The sequence below is a fragment of the Salmo salar genome, chromosome 14, assembly GCF_965601325.2.
Source record: "Salmo salar chromosome 14, fSalSal1, whole genome shotgun sequence".
NCBI lineage: Eukaryota > Metazoa > Chordata > Actinopteri > Salmoniformes > Salmonidae > Salmo > Salmo salar.
Genome location: NC_138304.1, coordinates 20,281,384 through 20,300,867, shown reverse-complemented (window position 1 = coordinate 20,300,867; position 19,484 = coordinate 20,281,384). Strand labels below are relative to the sequence as shown.

At 43.6% G+C, this 19,484-nt stretch overlaps 1 protein-coding gene across 5 annotated transcripts in view; it reads left to right on the top strand.

Moving 5' to 3' along the window:
• Positions 1-19,484, top strand: part of LOC106568841 (partitioning defective 3 homolog) — a 242,394-nt gene that overhangs the window by 172,791 nt on the left and 50,119 nt on the right. For all 5 annotated transcript variants that reach the window (XM_014139557.3, XM_014139559.3, XM_014139555.3 and 2 more), the window contains one exon: positions 3,767-4,015. In XM_014139557.3, coding sequence (XP_013995032.3) covers positions 3,767-4,015 — 249 coding nt within the window. The remainder of the gene's footprint in view (positions 1-3,766; positions 4,016-19,484) is intronic.

Below are 19,484 nucleotides of genomic sequence, written 5' to 3'. Positions count from 1 at the left end.
CAATGGAACATTTCTGATAACATTCATTACTAATCTCTAGATGGATCTCTAGGTACAGTCCGTATGGGTGCGTCATCTCTTTTTATTTAACTAGGCAAGTCAGTTACGATCAAATTCTTATTCATAATGACGGCCTACCGGGGAACTACCTTGTTCAGGGGGAGAATGACAGATTTTTACCTTGTCAGCTCGGGGATTTGTTCCTGCAACCTTTCGGTTACTGGTCCGACGCTCTAACCACTAGGCTACCTGCTGCCCCATCAGTCATGCCGCTTCATTCTTTGTCCTGATGAAACCCTTGTATTCCCAGTGTGCTAACTACCTACACCCCCCCCCCCCCCCCCCCCTCTCTCTACAAACCATTACCTAGTAAACAGCTAAGGTAGTCATTTTAACTGCATGGAGGGAGTACCTCACCGAGCACATAATTACAGTTTTGCCAATTATCAGCCTTTCAACTTGCAATTATCATCCCCTCGCTTCTCTCTGGACCTCTTTACTGCCGGGAAAGAGAAGGGAGGACAGACAGCTTTTCCTCATCTAGCACTCAACTGGGAAATCTACATATGCCCCAAGAAATGTGCATTAGCCACATAATGAAATAATACGTCAAGGAAACAGGTTTCCCATTTAAGTGTGAAATGAAATAAAGTCATTATAGGTGAAAATATTTATCCAAAAAGGCAATAATATTTCCCTGATGAGATTGAAAAGACATCACAGATTCCAGGCAGTCGCTGAGTTGAGTAGACTGAACCATCTTTTGAATATTTTGAGGATTTCTTCATGGAAACATGTGCCTCTTACAACATGTTAGCACTGCAGCCTGCCCTGAGTGCAGACACCAGCTAAAGCTTGTTTGTAGACTCAGCGAATATCTAAATTACCAGAAGGAAACGGGCCCTTGAGAGACCGAGCTTTAAACCGTGGGAAAACGAGGTTTGTGTTGGGGGAGTTTAGTAGGCTACTGATGGTAAGCACGGTGCTGCTGATAAGATAAGAGCAGACATAGCAATCTGCTCCCTCGCTTTGTTTGGCTCAGCAGCCTTTCCATTGAGAGGAGAGGAGGTGGAGGGGTCGCCAATGCTATTTCCTAAGCAGGCTAGCTAGACCGACCGACTGTGAATTGGATCCTTACAAAAGCAGCTGCCTTGACATGAAAGCCGGTACAATGTCAATCCCTCCATCTTCTAAACAAATAGCACTGCTACAGCAGAGCCTCCTACCACAAAAATGCTGAATGTTCTCAACACCCTTCATTGAGAGATTCTATCTAGATAATGCCAAGTGCCAACGCGGGTCATAAGCCTGAGGGCCAGCCAGGAAGAAGGGCTAGATCAACCATTGGACCAAACAATGGTCTCAGCCCTGACATGTTTCTGTGAGGAAACCCTCAGAGGTCTTAATGATTGGCCCTGATGACAGATGGAAACATCTGTACTTGGCATAGAGTATAGGAGCTATAATGGATTTTATACTAGGGGGGGGGGGGCATCAGAACCAGGGATGATGAGTGGCCTTTCCTCAGCTCCCACACATAACAATGTGCCATTGTGTCCACTGTGTAATGATAATGTCCCTTGGTGGCAACTAACAACTACACAATAATGATAAAACATCCTGTGGGATAAGCGACACATAATCCTGTGAAGAAAAATCTGATCACTTTATATTCCAGACAGTTGATTCACCAGACAGATGCTTGCCTGTGTCTGTGTCCCAAATGGTACTATATTCCCTATATAGTGCGCTACTTTTGACCAGGCCTAGTGTACTATATAGTGAAGAGGGTGCCATTTGGACGGCACAAAACAATTAGGTTTTTCTGTCTAGCTGTGAAATGCAGGCCCTGGTCCCTGACCCTCACCTGAGTAAATTCATCCACTCAGTCAATCAGAGGTAGATTTTCACTAGCCTCTGGCCTTGACCAATCAATATGTGTTTTGCCGGAGGAATTGTAGCTCTCAACTGGTCCTTGGGGAAAGAACTCTGCCATTACAGATCAGACATTGATTAGGTAGAAGTTTCTGCCTCTCCACCTTTTCCCAGGGTAGCCTACTCCTAGACCTCAACAGATTGTCTAAGTACTTCATTGCAGTAGTGGAAGCTTTCCACTGGAAGAGGGTTTATTAAAAGACATCTTAAGTGTTCTAGAGAGGGGAGCAGCTGCCGATGAACTTAGAATGTGAACATGGGTTGCGTCTCAAGTGGCGCTCTATTCCCTGTATAGGGCTCTGGACAAGGGTGAAGAATATACAGTGCATCGGAAAGTATTCAGACCCCGTGACTTCTTCCACATTTTGTAACGTTACAGGTTTATTCTGAAATTGAATACATCGTTTTTTCCCCCTCATCAATCTACACACAATATCCCATAATGACAAAGCAAAAATAGGTTTTTAGAATCTTTTGCAATTTTATTACAAATAAAAAATTTAAATATCACATTTACATAAGTATTCAGACACTTTACACAGTACTTTGTTGAAGCACCTTTGGCAGCGATTACGGCATCAAGTCTTCTTGGGTATGACGCTAAAAGCTTGGCACACCTGTATTTAGGGAGTTTCTCCCATTCTTCTCTGCAGATCTTCTCAAGCTCGTTGCTGCACAGCTATTTTCAGGTCTCTCCAGAGTTGGTCGATCGGGTTCAAGTCTGGGCTCTGGCTGGGCCACTCAAGGACATTGAGACTTGTCCCGAAGCCTCTCCTGCATTGTCTTGGCTGTGTGCTTAGGGTCATTGTCCTGTTGGAAGGTGATCCTTCGTCCCAGTCTGAGCAGGTTTTCATCAAGGATCTCTCTGTACTTTGCGCCGTTCATCTTTGCCTCAATTTTGACTAGTCTCCCAGTCCACGCCACTGAAAAACATCCCCACAGCATAATTCTCCCACCACCATGCTTCACCTTTGGGATGGTGCCAGGTTTCCTCCAGACGTGACGCTTGGCATTCAGGCCAAATAGTTCAATCTTGGTTTCATCAGACCAGAGAATCTTTTTTCTCATGGTCTGAGAGTCCTTTAGGTGCCTTTTGGCAAACTCCAAGCGGGCTGTCATGTGCCTTTTACTGAGGAGTGGCTTCCGTCTGGCCACTCTACCATAAAGGCCTGATTGGTGGAGTCCTGCAGAGATGGTTGTCCTTCTGGAAGTTTCTCCTATCTCCACAGAGGAACTCTAGAGCTCTGTCAGTGACCATCGGGTTCTTGGTCACCTCTCTGACAAAGACCCTTCTCCCTGATTGCTCAGTTTGACCGGGCGGCCAGCTCTAGGAAGTGCCTCGACACAATCTGGTCTCGGAGCTTTACGGACAATTCCTTTGACCTCATGGCTTGGTTTTTGCTTTGACATGCACTGTCAACTGTGGGACCTTTTATAGACAGGTGTGTGCCTTTCCAAATCATGTCCAATCAATTGAATTCACCACAGGTGGACTCCAAGTTGTAGAAACAGGATGCACCGGAGCACAATTTCAAGTCTCCTAGCAAAGGGACTGAATGCTTATGTAAATAAGGTATTTCTGTTTATTATTTTGAATACATTTGCAAAATTTTCTAAAACGGTTTTTGCTTTGTCATTATGGGGTATTGTGTGCAGATTGCTTAGGATTTTTTATGTTTTTATCCATTTTGGAATAAGGCTGTAATGTAACAAAATGAGGGGAAAAAATCAAGGGGTCTGAATACTTTCCGTAGGCACTGCATGCTGCCATTGGGGACGCATCCACAGTTTTCTTTTTGAGGAATCAATAATGAAACATTCTCTCCTCCAGGATCCAGGCTAAGACCCGGGAGCTGCGGGAGCGCCAGGCACGGGAGAGGGACTACGCTGAGATCTTGGATGTCAACCTGAGCCGAGACGACGAGCACCCCTACGCAGGCATCGGGCCCCTGGACACGTCCCTGGACAGCGGGCACAGCCGGCCCCAGAGCCCCCGAGACAACCACCACCAAGACTCCTCCATGTACACACAAGTCGGCAAAACCCGCAATGCAAATGGACGCCCTCCCTCCGCCGACAGGTAGGGGCTCGAGGGTCTATCCCACGCTATGAGGAGCAGATCTGGGTTCAAATACTATTTAAAATCGTTCAAATACTTTGGCCATTGGCTCTAGCCTGCCAGGAGTGCCAGATTGGGCAGGGGTTGCCATTGTGGGACTATTATATTGGTCCATTCACCCAGGCAAGCACAGGTAAAGTATTTGAAATGATTTAAAATAGTATTTGAACCCAGGTCTGATGAAGAGTGGTAGTAATATCAAGCACTATTAAGTAGCACTTCTGCATGGCAGTTTGGTTTTATCCTTGTGTTATAGACAGACCATCATGTAAAGATGGAATCTGCCGTATGGGGCACGGCGCCACTGGCAGCCCTACCACTGTTGTTTTTGTTGCCGAGATGAGAAGCCTCTGAAATGGTAAAAAAAAAATTCAGTACATATTGTGCTCTGCTATCACGCGTACAATGATTGCCAAGGGGGAAAACAGTGTTCATGGTTTGCAGTAACTTCTTTTGTTGTTGTAATATCGCAAACGGACGTGGCTGTTTCACCATTATAGATTCAAGCCTCTGAGATGTTGAAGAACTCATTCCTGAGAGAATAGTATCTTGCTGTGCCTTGCCGTGCCTGAGTAATGCTAGGAGAAACACTGTTGCGCAATACAGTGCCTCCACATTTCTATGCTGCGTCACTCACTTTCGTCTATAAGTATTCTATATCCTAGCACTGAGTCGCTACAGTATAGAAGGCTGATATACTCTCAGTGTAGAAGGTTGATATACTCTGACTTGTGTCTTAGTCCAGCCATCAAATCTCACCCCAGGAAAACAAGTACAGGCAGTTAAATGTCACCACTCTACTGACTGGGACTCACTGGTGATTACCTTGTTCCCGGGGGGAAAGGAAGGCAGTATTTCTACATTTTCTCTTATGCTCTCGTGATCTACTTCCCCCGTCTCTTACATGTTCATATCATAGTATGCGTCCCTAATGCCACCCTATTTCCTACATAGTTTGCTTCTGCTTTTATAGGGAATAGGCACTACTTGGGCCCTAGTCAAAAGTAGTGCACTTAATAGGGATAAAGGTGTAATTTGAGACGCAAACATAGAGAAACATATCCTCAGGCTGACTGTTCACTTTCCTTTGAGATTGGCTGTCTGTCAATCATCTTACACCATTCCCAAGACTGACTTCAACTTTATTGTCCCTGAGGAAATTGGTTTCGCAGCAATGGTCATACATGAAATACATCAAATCGTATATTGACAATCTTTATTCCTACTATGTTATTCATTCATAGTCAGTGTCCCAGTGATCCCATAGTGAACACAGGGGCCACTGCAGTGACAGTACTCCACTGCAGTGACAGTACTTCACTTTCTCGTCACACTAAAGGCTGTGACGAGAAACCATAAGTCTGCGGGCCCTCGATCTACAGCAAATGGCACCCTATTCCCTATATAGTGCACTACTTTTGACCAGATCCCTATGTGCCTGGTCCCTATGTGCCCCGGTGCCATTTGAGCCGAAGCCTCAGTATTCCACTGTAGAACTGTATGGCCTGGAGCACAGTACAGATGAATAACCTGGGATGATTTCCCTAGCCAGAGTGAATACAGTTATCCTGGGTGTTATTTCACATGTCCCTCTACTCAGATGTGTGTAGATGTATTAATACTGTATGTAGTATTGATGTATAATTCATTGTGCTGCCGCAGTGTTAAGGTTTGGATATAGTTCTAGAGAGGGGATGTGTGAAGAAGAAATGAATAGCATCCCCATGCACTGCGGCTGTTAAGAGACTAGCAATACCATGGAGCACTCGTTCAATAAACATAGTCAGGGACGTCGTGCGTGTTCATGACCCCGTTGCATCAGAACCACTGGCGCAATCGGTTTAATCTTTGCTTGTGTTTGGCTGTTCAGTGCTATTTCACCATTATGTCGGGTCACAGGTGGTAATGGTATTGTTTTTTCAAGTTAGAGAGGCCATTGTTTTGTTGTACTGTGCATCTCTTGAGGGGAGATGAGGTTTGTGAAAGACTTGCCCCCCCCCGAAGACATTAATCATAAGCAGATGTATCATCACAAACCTACAACTTTATTAGAAACGTGTCTACATCCCAAATAACACCCTACTCTCTATGTAGTGCACTACGTTTGACCAGAGCCCTGATCAGAAGTGAATAGGGTGCCATTTTGAAGGCAGAATTTATTAGATTTCTGAAAATCATTATGCCCTTGGAAAGCGTTTGGAAATAATGCCACTGCGAAGTAGAGGCACAGCGTATTACACCATGGGAATTTTTAGAAGTAGAGTATTTGATTTGATTGTAAAATATTTTTTATTGCAAGTTGAAGATGTATTTAAGTTGGACTTACTTTCCTGTTTCTTTATAGGGATTTATATGTAGTCGGTTCAACTTGATTACTGTACACTATGCTCCAAGGGGCACTGCACATGTCAAGCAGAACTGGTGCGATAGAATTCATGTTTATATATCTGTTACTCAATACTGGGCAACATTTTCTTAAGATTTAAACAAGAGTTTGTGTCAGTAACTTTCTGTTGAAAATTGGTACATGTAACAACAAACACATCTAAGATGTTAGGTTTTTTGCGTAGACCTCAAACTATAAGAAAATACATGTCAGGAGAGGCTGTTATACTAACAGGAGAAAACCAGGAAGTGTGTTTCCTTTAGGACTTCTACACAGAGCAGGAAGTTTATTAACAGCCCACCATAGGAGGGAGAGCGAGGTGGGAACCCTGCAGCTTTTCCCAAGTCAAGTAGCAGGAATGTTTGTCATTAAGGTCCTGTATGGACATTATACATAGAACAGGAAGCTGAAAGGGAGAAAGAAACATGGCGCTCTGCCGGAGAAATACCCCTTTTATAAGGAGAGCATACATGCCCTGGTAGCTTGTGCACAGGCAGAATCGTCTTTGGTAAGCCTTAAGGCGTCAGCATGCTTCAGTTCAGCTGGAGGCTAACTGAGCGAGTGTGCTCGTATACTCCCTTAAAAGACCTTCGCTTGAAAATGAAAAAAAGAAAAGTGTCAATAGTACCGTTTGTCTGTTTTGAGACGCCGTAGCCAATATACACTTCCTCAAAATAGTCCGAAATAACTCAAGAAGTCTGTCATTAATGTTGACGTTTTTTCCAAGAAGATCTTAGTTGCAATTTTACATCTTAGATATTTGGGCCAATATTTCTCAATAAATAAATGTGCAGGAAAACAAGTCGTCTCTCGTTGAATGATAGACTTTATTAAAGAATCCGTACTATTGACCAATCACCGACGAAGGGACATAGACTTCGGCTTGCCTCCAGAAAAAATGTTTATGTGCCCAAACACCCGAAAAATCCAAGTCCAAAATGAACAAAAATGTCACACAGTCCGCATAATACACTACATGGCCAAAAGTATGTGGACATGTGCTCGTTGAACATCTCATTCCAAGATCATGGGCATTAATAAGGACTTGGTCCCCCTTTGGCTGCTATAACAGCCTCCACTCTTCTGGGAAGGATTTCCAATCAATGTTGGAACATTGCTGCAGGGACTTACTTCCATTCAGCCACAAGAGCATTAGTGAGGTTGGGCACTGATGTTGGGCGATTAGGCCTGGCACGCAGTTCGCGTTCCAATTCATCCCAAAGGTGTTCGATGGGGTTGAGATCAGGGCTGTGTGCAGGCCAGTCAAGTTTTTCCACGCCAATCTTGACAAACAATTTCTGTATGGAGCTCACTTTGTGCATTGGGTCATTGTCATGCTGAAACAGGAAAGGGCCTTCCCCAAACTGTTGCCACAAAGTCGAAGCACAGAATCGCCAAGAATGTCATTGTATGCTGTAGCGTTAATTAAGATTTCCCTTCACTCAGGGAGCCTAGCCCGCACCCTGAAAAACAGCCCCAGACCATTATTCCTCCTCCACCAAACTTTACAGTTGGCACTATGCATTAAGGCAGGTAGCGATCTCCTGGCATCCGCCAAACCCAAATTCTTCCGTTGGACTGCCAGGTGGTGAAGCGTGATTCTTCACTCCAGAGAACGTGTTTCCACTGCTCCAGAATCCAATGGCGGCGAGCTTTACACCACTACAGTCAATGCTTGGCATTGCTCATGGTGATCTTAGTCTGATGTGCGGCTGCTCGGCCATGGAAACCCATTTCATGAAGCTCCCAACAAACAGTTATTGTGCTGACGTTACCTTCCGAGGCAGTTTGGAATTCGGTAGTGTGCGCTTCAGCACTCGGCAGTCCTGTTCTGTGAGGTTGTGTGTCCTACCACTTCGCTGCTGAGCCGTTGTTGCTTTTAGACGTTTCCACTTCACAATAACAGCACTTAGAGTTGACCGGGGCAGCTCTAGTAGGGCAGACATTTGATGAACTGACTTGTTGGGAAGGTGGCATCCTATGACGGTGCCATGTTGAAAGTCACTGAACTCTTCAGTGTGGGCCATTCTACTGCCAATGTTTGTCTATGGAGATTGCATGGCTTGATTTTATACACCTGTCAGCAACCGGTGTGGCTGAAATAGCCAAATCCACATATTTGAAGGGGTTTCCACACTCTACCGAACTGTTTCGGCTGGAAAGCATGCGGACGCCTTTATCCTTGCTTCGTCCCAAATGACACCCTATTCCCTAAATTGTGCACTACTTTTGACCATATCTCATAGCCATAGCCCCAAGTATAACTTCTACTATGTAGTTCAGGGCTAATGTCAAAAGAGATTAAGTAATTGATATGACCAACAGTATGTGACCTATTCATGTCCATGTATTCATGTCCATGTATAGTATTTACAGTATGTGTTATTATTATCATGGTGGACAGTCATACCCTGTTCTACCAAGGGGGGAGATGTGCTGTCTGAACTGCCCTAGTCTGTCTCAAAATGAGAGGGCCAGAATATTCTTTTTAATTCCTCTCAAGAGCTATAAAATCTTCCAGCGCCCATTTGGCCGCTTGACTGAGAAGGAAAACAAACCTGCAGCTGCATAAATATACAGCGGAATTCCTTTTCTAATTGCCTTCGCTTTCAAAACTACGGCCCATCAGAAATTTCAATTTAACTGTGCAGCGTAAAATGAGTCTGCCAGAAGCTTCATGAAACCCAGGGGAGAAGTCAGCCATTTCCTCCACCCTGAGAGCCGTGACTGACTTCTGTCAACTTAATCATACTGTGGAATGACAGCACCATACCCTCCACCCAGCTCTAAAAGTACTCGCACGTCATTAACCATTTGTTTACACTTTCTTCAGTCATGTTACAGTACCTCATTGGCTAGCTAGCTAACAACCTGGTAACTTTACCAGTATATCCAAACATTTGGGGCCATAGAAAGAAAGGGGAGGGGATATCTTGTTCATGAGATCAATGATCCTCGTGATGAATTCATGACATATCTGGCATGTCATCACAAACCTTACGTTTTTTAAAGAGAGCGTTTACAATGTAATGCATCGCAATAGGAAAATAGTGCTTTTACACAATGTAAAAATCCTAATAATCCACAAATGACTTGGGACTGGTACCCTGTGTATATAGCTAGGTTATCGTTACTCATTGTGTATATATTCCTGGTGTACTTCTTTTCTGTTGTTGGGAATGGCCTGTAAGTAAGCATTTCACTGTTAGTCTACACATGTTGTTTACGAAGCATGTGACAAATAACATTTTTTTTTATTTTGATTTGACTGGTATTTGTGTCAGCGTTTTAGCTTTTATAATAAACAAATGTCTTCACAGTGTTACATATTTATTTCTAGGGCACAAGATGTACTTCAAAAGTAGCTGGAATTCATATAGGCCCAATATACAGTACATTCGGAAAGTATTCAAACCCCTTGACTTTTTCCACAAATCGTTTTCTTTCCTCATCAATCTACACCCATAATGACAACCCAAAGACAGGTTTTTAGACATAAGTATTCAGACCTTTTACTCAGTACTTTGCTGAAGCATCTTTGGCAGCGATTACAGCCTCGAGTCTTCTTGGGTATGACGCTACAAGCTTGGCACACTTGTATTTGGGGAATTTCTCCCATTCTTCTCTGCAAATCCTCTCAAGCTCTGTCAGGTTGGATGGGGAGCATCGCTGCACAGCTATTTTCAGGTCTCACCAGAGATGTGCGATCGGTTTCAAGTCCAGGCTCTGACTGGGCCACTCAAGGACATTGAGACTTGTCCCGAAGCCACTCCTGTGTTGTCTTGCCTGTGTGCTTAGGGTCGTTGTCCTGTTGGAAGGTGAACCTTCGCCCCAGTCTGAGGTCCTGAGCGCTCTGGAGCAGGTTTTCTTCAAGGATCTCTCTAGACTGTGCTCCATTCATCCTTCCCTCCATCCTGACTGGTCTCCCAGTCCCTGCTTCTGAAAAACATCCCCACAGCATGATGCTGCCACCACCGTGCTTCACTGTAGAAATGGTGCCAGGTTTCCTCCAGATGTGACACTTGGCATCAGGCCAAAGAGTTCAATCTTGGTTTCATCAGACCAGAGAATCTTGTTTCTCATGGTCTGAGTCCTTTAGGTGCCTTTTTTTGGCAAACTCCAAGCGGGCTGTTATGTGCCTTTACTGAGGAGTGGATTCCATCTCATAGCAAAGGGTCTGAATACTTATGTAAATAAGGTATTTCTGTTTTTATTTTTAATACATTTGCAAACATTTCCAAAAAACAGTTTTCGCTTTGTCATTATGGGGTATTGTGTGTAGATTGAGATTATTATTTTTATTTTAATCCATTTTAGAGTAAGGCTGTAACATAACAAAATGTGGGGAAAATCCAGATGTCTGAATACTTTCCGAATGCACTGTTGGCTGTATCTCAATCAATAATAAAAATCGTAATTTCTGGTGCTCCGAAATTTCATGTGGTGCTCCTAACTTTTAAATTGGGAGCACCAGTGCTACCAATGAAACGTTTTAATTTGGAGCCCTGGTTGCGACATAGTTGAAACAGCATTTAGCTTTTTGTGGAGTTTATAGGCTTTGGTACTGTTACACTATGAAAATGCAACTCGATTGGGTTAATATGGTCAGCCTTGTAACAGTATTTATAGAGCGAGCAAGTGAAAGAAAATGATTTATGTTGAAATTGGGTTTATCGTGCTGTAATTGGTATTTTTTAAGGGCGTTCCTATGTTTATTGCGTTGGTGGTGTCGTAGTTTTAAGTTAAGAATACTCTCTCCCTCTCTGGGCTAGTCCATCATGGTCCTCTGCCAAATAACCTCTCCTGGATATTGTGGTTGGTCCGACTTGCCCTCTCCGTCTGTAACCTTTTCCCACAATTACTGTGTATATTTCACAAGGTCTTGAGTTAACGTTTGGCATCTGGTAACATTTGTCATAATCCTTTGACTCCTAAGCCCCCAGATAGACTGCTAATAGAATGTCACAGGGGACTGCATGCTCTGTTCTAGCCTACTTGGCAACAATGGTGTCGGCCATCACTATAGTCCCTGTCGGTATTCGCGTATTAATAAGGAATTCCACACCCACAAATTGGGGGAAACCAACATTCTTTCCCGTTGACCCCCATTGTAAAAGAGGCAACTTCGTTGTCAATATACAGAAATAACAAAACATAACAAAAAGCTGATGTGTTGTACATGTAGCCAGGTGAAAAAATCTCGACCTACGGTTCGCAACGCTCCCACGTCTGGAAATAGAGCCTGCGAGATGAGCCATGTGGCTCGGTATGAGAAATGTGGGGACGTGGTGTCCTGGTATGGCTGTGTGGAAAACATTTCATCACATGTAAGACATTTTACTTGTTTTGTACAGTCCGTTTGTAATTCCACTCTACGGGTAACGGTATAGTCGGTTTGTTTGTGTTGTAGGTGTTGGGGAAACTCAAGTGGCTGCTAGCATCGTCATGAAAAGGGGCATGAGGGAAGCCCTACAATATTAAGTTTGTGAACGCTAGGGAGCAGGCAATGTTTAAAAGGAATCTTTAGACATGTTGTACTTTTCTTAAATTTAGTTTTGTAATTGACTAAAGCAAGCATACAGCAAGAAAACTTGACCTTTTCAAACGTTTTTGCTGTGAGCCAATGGGGTAACCTAGGTAACCACAGGTTGTTTTCCCCACAGGCTGGCAGGGTTGCGACGTTCTGTCTGATACTGACTAGGTCTATCTAGAGACTACTTTAGTGAGAACCACAGAGCATTGGGAGAATTCCCTTGAAAGGGCCATTCTGGGATTCGAACAACGAAGTGGTCATCCTGACACGTTTTTAGTAAACGTGATGGGGCTGGAGAAATGTAACAACTCTCACATTCTTAGACCTATCCATGAGATCAAAAATACCCCAATCCAAAAATGGATGTACCAATCCCAGATTTACCCTTTAACATGTTTAAGATTAGTAAGCATGTTCTTTTCTTGGTGTATATATGGTGAATGGCACACATGCAGTGTAAAACAAGTTAATTAACTCCTGTATCTGTATTGTTTCATCCCCCTCTAGGAGAATAGAGACCTGGGTTGAATTCTCCCTCTCTGGGATTTCATGTGATTTGATTCCCCAGCTCTGAGGCTGTTATTATTAAATCTGCTCCATTATATTCATTTAGGCCTGTAAGAGAAAGCCCTCAGCTCCAAAGGAACATATTGGTCACATCGTATCACAAACGCACAAGAAGATATGAAACAGCAAGCCAAGCAGCGTCTCTGAGTCTACTTCCCAAATGGCACTCTATTCCATATAAGGCTCTGGTTAAAAGTAGTGCACTATATAGGAAGTAAGGTGCCATTTGGGACACACAATGAGGTTCTGGAGATAAAGTGAGTGACATCACACCACAGGGGGTCGCGTCAACCTTGTTCGGTCTACTAGCTTGCAGATGAATAGAAAAGGCAATTGAATGTGGGCCCACTCAGGATTGTGTGTGTGTGTGTGTATGCATGTACCAGAGGGCAATTAATTCCCACATTCAGTGTGAGTAAACACACGGCTAATCCCCCTCCATTCAGGCAGAGGGCTTTCAGATACCCAGCAGGAATCACACACACTCCCACACACACACACACACCTACACACATAAACATAGTCATAAGCAAGGCAGATTCAGCAACATACGATGTTGACACACAAAATATTGGTTTCAGGAAAGGAGAATGGTTAAAATAGTAAGATAATAGTGTTGAGATAGAGGAAGTGCTGTTCTGAAAGAGCAGATTGAATAACATACACATAAACCAGGCCAGATATATCAGACTGGCATCAGTTAGTTAATCCACCTTTCCATCCACATATGTATATGTGATAAACCCTAATCCAGTGTTTGACCTCTTGCTAATATCTTGATCTGCTTTACAGATTTCCATTTCTGCTTTTTAGATGCAGTGGTTGCGTCCCAAATGGCACCCTATTCCCTATATAGTGCACAATCTTTTGCCCATAGGCCCATTTGGTCAAATTTGGGCATTATATAGGGTGCCCTTTGGGATGGAACCTGTGTTTTTCAAGCTCGTTTTTAGATATGTAGTTCTTTCAGTATAGTAGATGGATTACCGGACCTGTTATTAACAGTTTATTACAGGGTGTTTCTTCAATATTCAACAAACCATTATGTAATATGTTACTGTTGGTTAAATATGTGGCTATAGATTTTAACGATCAACTACCGTCTCCCATCTGCTCCTCTCTGTGACGGAGTCATCTCTTCGTTAATCTATAAGGAAGACATGCTGTTCTGTTCTCTCCTTAATCCAGGGGTCCTGGCAAAAGCCTACGGGGCTTTGGTTTGGGGTAGGCAGTTAACTTGCCTAAAATTCCCAGGTTTTCCAGAATTCCTAATTGTAGGATTCCGGACTTACTCCTTATCCCCCCCCCCCCCCAATTCCGGGGATCTTCCAAACTGGGATTTCTAGAAAAACGGGGAATTTTGTGAAAGTTATCTGAATTTGTCAACCCTAATCCTGTCTGAATGTAGGAGAGTATGCCTCTATGGCCAATGTCTTATCCCCCTTTGGCTTTAGTCCCCTTTGCCTTCATTGGTTAGGTTGTTGGTGTTGTGTACAGCTCAATTCCATTCAGTCAAGTAACAAAACATTCCTAAAAAGTTTTTGATGCTCTTAGCTGCCTTGACAACTCTAAGGTTTAAAACTGAAAAGAGGGTTGCATGAATGTGAGTTGGATGAGGTGGGTGAGGATGTCAATAGGTTTTATAAGTGATATTAGTGTCAAATGGCTTCCTATGCCCTATATAGTGCACTACTTTTGACCTGTAGTAGCACTTTATAGGAAATAGGTTGCCATTCGGGATGCAGATTTTGCCTCCTATCCTTCCCTACTAGCATATGATAAGCCTCCAATCTCTTTACTGTCTGTCTGTTTGTATGCTGGATTAGGATTACACCTGTTTATCACACACACACTGCATATATTGCCTCACTGAAACAAAATGGCGGAATACCATTACAGAATGTATTCCTTCAAAGTGCCCATGCATTTTGTAGCTTGTCTTTTTTATCTGGAGGCTGCTCCATTTGTGAATAATGTGGCTAAATGTTCATGACCCTTCCCAGAGAGACAGAACTCCTCTGGGGGTTGGTTTGCATCTGAACACAACAGACAACGGCACCAAACTGATTAGCAGAGAACCATAGAACCTGTGGCTCAGTCTGATATACACACACACACACACACACACACACTACAGGGCAGAGGAAATAGAGACAGGTCAGCACCGCAGATTCCAAATGATGGTAAATTGCCTGTTAAACGTATGCCTGGTCACTCAGGGACAGTTGGATGGCCGTCTAGCCGTCTGTTCTGCCTCGTATTGACCATGTCTGGTGTTTGTCAGAATGATGTCATCCACTCTCCTCTCATATCTGGTGCCAGACGGGCGTAGTCCTTGTTCTGAATCCCACCAACAGGGGCTTCTCCATAGAGATGCATTACATTAGTGTTCTATTTAATTCCATGGGCTTCCCTCTGGGGGTCACTGGTTGAAGCCTTGGTCTGTGACAGGCACGTAACCCTGGTAGTATAAATACAATCGTATCACAAAGTACAATATGTTTTTTATCCATCATAAACACTTAACATTCTTAGGTCCATCAACATACGTAATGCACTTACATTGCATTACTGGTAAAAGAGCTTAGACAGCTGTTGCAGTGATTTACACAAACAGTATGTGCTTCACATGAACCTTTAATGGCGCTGGCCCCATGTATTTTTTACATAATTCCCTCCAGAAACTCCCCTTTGGCCCCATCAGTTCTGGATCCATCCAGCTGAGAACTCTTTGACGTTTGGCTTGAGTTCTCCTGTGGATTGACTAGGTTCACTTTGCACACTACCACTGACCCTTTAACCCTGACAGCATGCCGACCCACATTTACAGTGTTTCCCCTATATACATATGGCAGCGGTGCCCCACCGCTACTCCAAAAAATATAATAAAAAAATAATATTGATATATAGTGCATTTGGAAAGTATTCAGATGCACCTGATGTTTGTAGAAACATCTCAAGGATGTTCAATGGAAACAGGATGCACCTGAGCTCAATTTCGAGTATCACAGCAATGGGTGTGAATACTTATGTAAATAAGGTATTATTATTTTAATTTTTTTATATATATATATATATATATATATACATTTATAAAAAAATAACTATTTTGCTTTCTCGTTATGGGGTATTGTGTGTAGATTGATGAGGAAACATTTGTATTTAATCAATTTTATAATAATATCATTTATGCCGAGATGCGCTTTTAAGATCAGAGTGATATCTTACAACATATATTTGTAGAATTTGATGCATTCAGAGTCTTTTGAGGTTAAATGTAGATGGGCAATCTCATGCTTCAGCATATTTATTTAAAGCCACTATGCTTCATCAGTTGGGCTACTGGTTATAATGACTTTAAAGGGAGCATTTTATTTCAGATGGTGTCAACAACATTTCATTTCAATTACTTTTGGTGTCGATTATCCATTTAAAAGTCAGGCAAAGTGACCTTCTCACTGTTGTTCTACAAAAAAATCTCCCGGGTGGGTATGCCCCGGAGACCCCCTATGGGTCCTGGTCGAAAGTAGTGCACAATATAGGGAATTGGGTGCATGTTCTGCCCTACTCTTTCCTCCAGAACACAGCATTAGCTCACCCTAAATTGGGTTGTATTATGGCATCAACTAGCTGGGGAGAGGAAGGGATTATAAACAATCGAATAAACTCTTTGATTAAAGACCTTTGAACTGTGGACTCCTGTTGCCAGGCAACACTGCACACATCTCAGAGGCCAGGCCATGCAGGGCTGTGGCTCATCTCTACTCATAAGGCCCCAGCTCTCCTTCAGAGCTGGGCTCAAATACTTGTTTTGCCCTGTTTATTGAGCTTGCCTGGAGAAATGGAACCAATGGAAAAGGGACAATCCTTGCTCACTTTCTAGGCAGGCTAAAGCAAACCCTCAAAGTACGTGATAGATTTCTAAAACGACCAGGTCTGCTCTCCTCTCTGGCTAGATGTCTGGACCTGATCATAGGGAGATGGTAGGAGGTGAACACAGAGTGTTTGATGGTGACACACTGTTGAATGTAGCTCCGTGTCTGTCTGTGTGGGAGTGCTGAGATACTGTAGAGAGGGAATCCAAGAAGTGGTCATCTCTACACAATCCACATTTAAATCATGTTGAGAGGAGAGGGAAGCTGAGATGTAGAGGCTGTTGGCTGGCTTTTGTTAATGTGGCCAGCTCTTTGTAAGGATCCCAAATCCCATTTAGGTCTAGGCTGTGTCACAAATGGCATCCAATTCCTATACCCTTCAAACTCCACTCTAAACCTCAAAGCCAGTTCCTTCATTTTGTTGTTCCCCTCTAATCAGGGACTGATTTACAGCTGGGACACCAGGTGGGTGCAATTAGTTATCAGGTAGAATAGAAAACCAGCAGGCTCTGGACCTCGTAGGGTAAGAGTTGAATACCCCTGCCCTATATATTGAACTAGAGCCCTATTGACCCTGGCCAAAAGCAGTGCACTATATAGGCAATAGGGTGCCATTGGGGATGCATCCATAGTTTGGGACAGACAGCCTTTTGATGAACACTGTTCTGAGACTAGGAGTGTATGCATGGCTGTAATATTTAGCCTCTCAGGAATGGCATTCTGACAGGGATGTGACCCCTGTTCAAGGTTAAGACCTTACTGACCTGAAATGTTGTCATGAATGTTATTTAAGGAAAGATTGGAAGATGATTACAGTTTAGTTGTAGTGGTAAAAAAAAGTGAAATACGTTAGACGCGACAGTATATTGAATCAAAGGCATACGTGTGAGTTAGTTAAACCGAGATAAAAAATCCCATCTTGTTTTCACAATCTTCCGATCACACTTCTTCTGATCTCATTGTGTATTCTCTCGCCGCCCACCCAGCCGTCAGCGACGCTCCATATGGATGTGTTATATGTGGTTGTTTACCTAGTCTCTCCAACACACTGCGTAATCTTTCAAATGTTCTCCTTTTCCTACCGAGATACCTGGCGCGGCGGAGAGTAAGAAAAGCTTGCTCGATTAAATCACTCACACGCAGGCAGGTGGGGACAGTTCTGTCAGATCACCAGCGAGAGAAAGCATTATTATGCTAGAGACCGGCCCATTCCTACGTTGACAGGCGTCCCCCTTCATTCTCAATACCTCTCTCACATGAGAAGATGTCACATTTGGGCTCCTAGATTATTAGATCAAAGTGGCTGTCACAAATGGCACACTATTCCCTATTTGGTGCACTACTTTTGGAAATAGCGTGCCGTTTGGGACGCAACCCGTGTGTTTGGAGACCCTGGGGAGGGGGGGGGGGGGGATAAAAAAAATCTGAGGATGAAACACACTTTCATCAGCTGCTGTTAGCCGCAATTCCCGTCAACTTGAGGGGGAACCGTCTTGGTATTCCCTCAGAAACACAGGTAGGTAACACTCAATTATGTAAGCAAAGGAGTACTATTGGCTTTGCTCATCTCATCTTTTTATGTTTTGGTATTCAAACGTTCTGGTCTATACATCAAAAGCGTCACAAATGTTGGTTCCGTTTCCCACCAACAAATATTATGAATTGCATCTGCTACATTTTAACAACGGTAGTCTGACATTTATTGATTGTTTGAAGTGTGTTCATTAGTACAGTACAGTAGCTTCCCGGCTATTAAAATAAATTGAATTTGTCTCTGTTTGAAATGTTCTGAGAAGAGAATCACTGTGATGCCATCTAGTTAATCATTAATGAAAGGGCCTCTTTAAAGGAGCAGCCCGCTGAGTGTTCCCTCTCTCCCTCCGCACCATGTGATGTCTACTGCCTTGTAGATAATATCAGCTGCGTCATGATGCCTCAGGGGAGCTCTGGGAAGGTAAACGCTTCTTTGTGTGATAGAGTTGATGCTATTAGTAAATTGTATATCAATCAAATGTATTTATAAAGCCCTTTTTACATCAGCAGATTTCACAAAGTGCTGTAAAGAAACCCAGACTAGAACCCCAAACAGCAAGCAATGCAGATGTAGAAGCACGGTGGCTAGGAAAAACTCCCTAGAAAGGCAGGAACCTAGAGAGGAGGGGTGGCCAGTCCTCTTCTGGCTGTGCCGGGTGGAGATTATAACAGTACATGGCCAAGATGTTCAAACATTCATAGATGACCAGCAGGGTCAAATAATAATAATAATCACAGTGGTTGTAGAGGGTGCAACAGGTCAGCGCCTCAGGAGTAAATGTCTGTTGGTTTTTCATAGCCAAGCATTGAGTTCGAGACAGCAGGTGTGGTAGTGAGAGAGAGTCGAAAACAGCAGGTCCGGGACAATTAATACTGTTATTGATGGGACTGACTTGTATTCAAATCCCACTCTACTAGACTTTTATATGTACCTGGCACATGGGTATGATCCAATGGCTTGAATCCACACAATGCCTCCCATTTGCAGTGATACACCAGGAAACATTTCCTGCACTGCAGGGGGGTTACGCTTTCAGGATCTTTGGCTGATGTTCCAATTCCATGCTCAAGGATGCAGTTCAGCTTTGCCCAACCTGACTCTTTGGAGCTGTAATTCTGTGAATTCTGTCGTCAACATTTCTGGGCACGCTGACACAATGATTGGCACACTACTTGCACCAGTGTGGTGTATAATGTTGTGGGCTGGATGCTGGAGAGGGCCTCGGGTAGTCCGGTAACATCAGTCGCCAAAGGGGGAGATGGAGAGGAGCTCTATGGCAATTAGTCTTCCCACAATTCCTCACATCCTCCTTCTCAACTATATTGAAGGAGAAGGTCCATGGTCCCTCCACCCAGACTACCTTCTCCGATGAGTTTTGAGAAGGAGTTGAGGAGATGACACAAGTAATTGAGGAAAGATTCATTGAGAAATAGCCAGAGAGTGCATTGTGTGTGTGTGGTGTCCCCTTACAGGAAATGGGGAGCAGATCTGTGAGCCCAGTGCCTAGTGTAGCCTCTCTCCGTGGCCTCAGATTT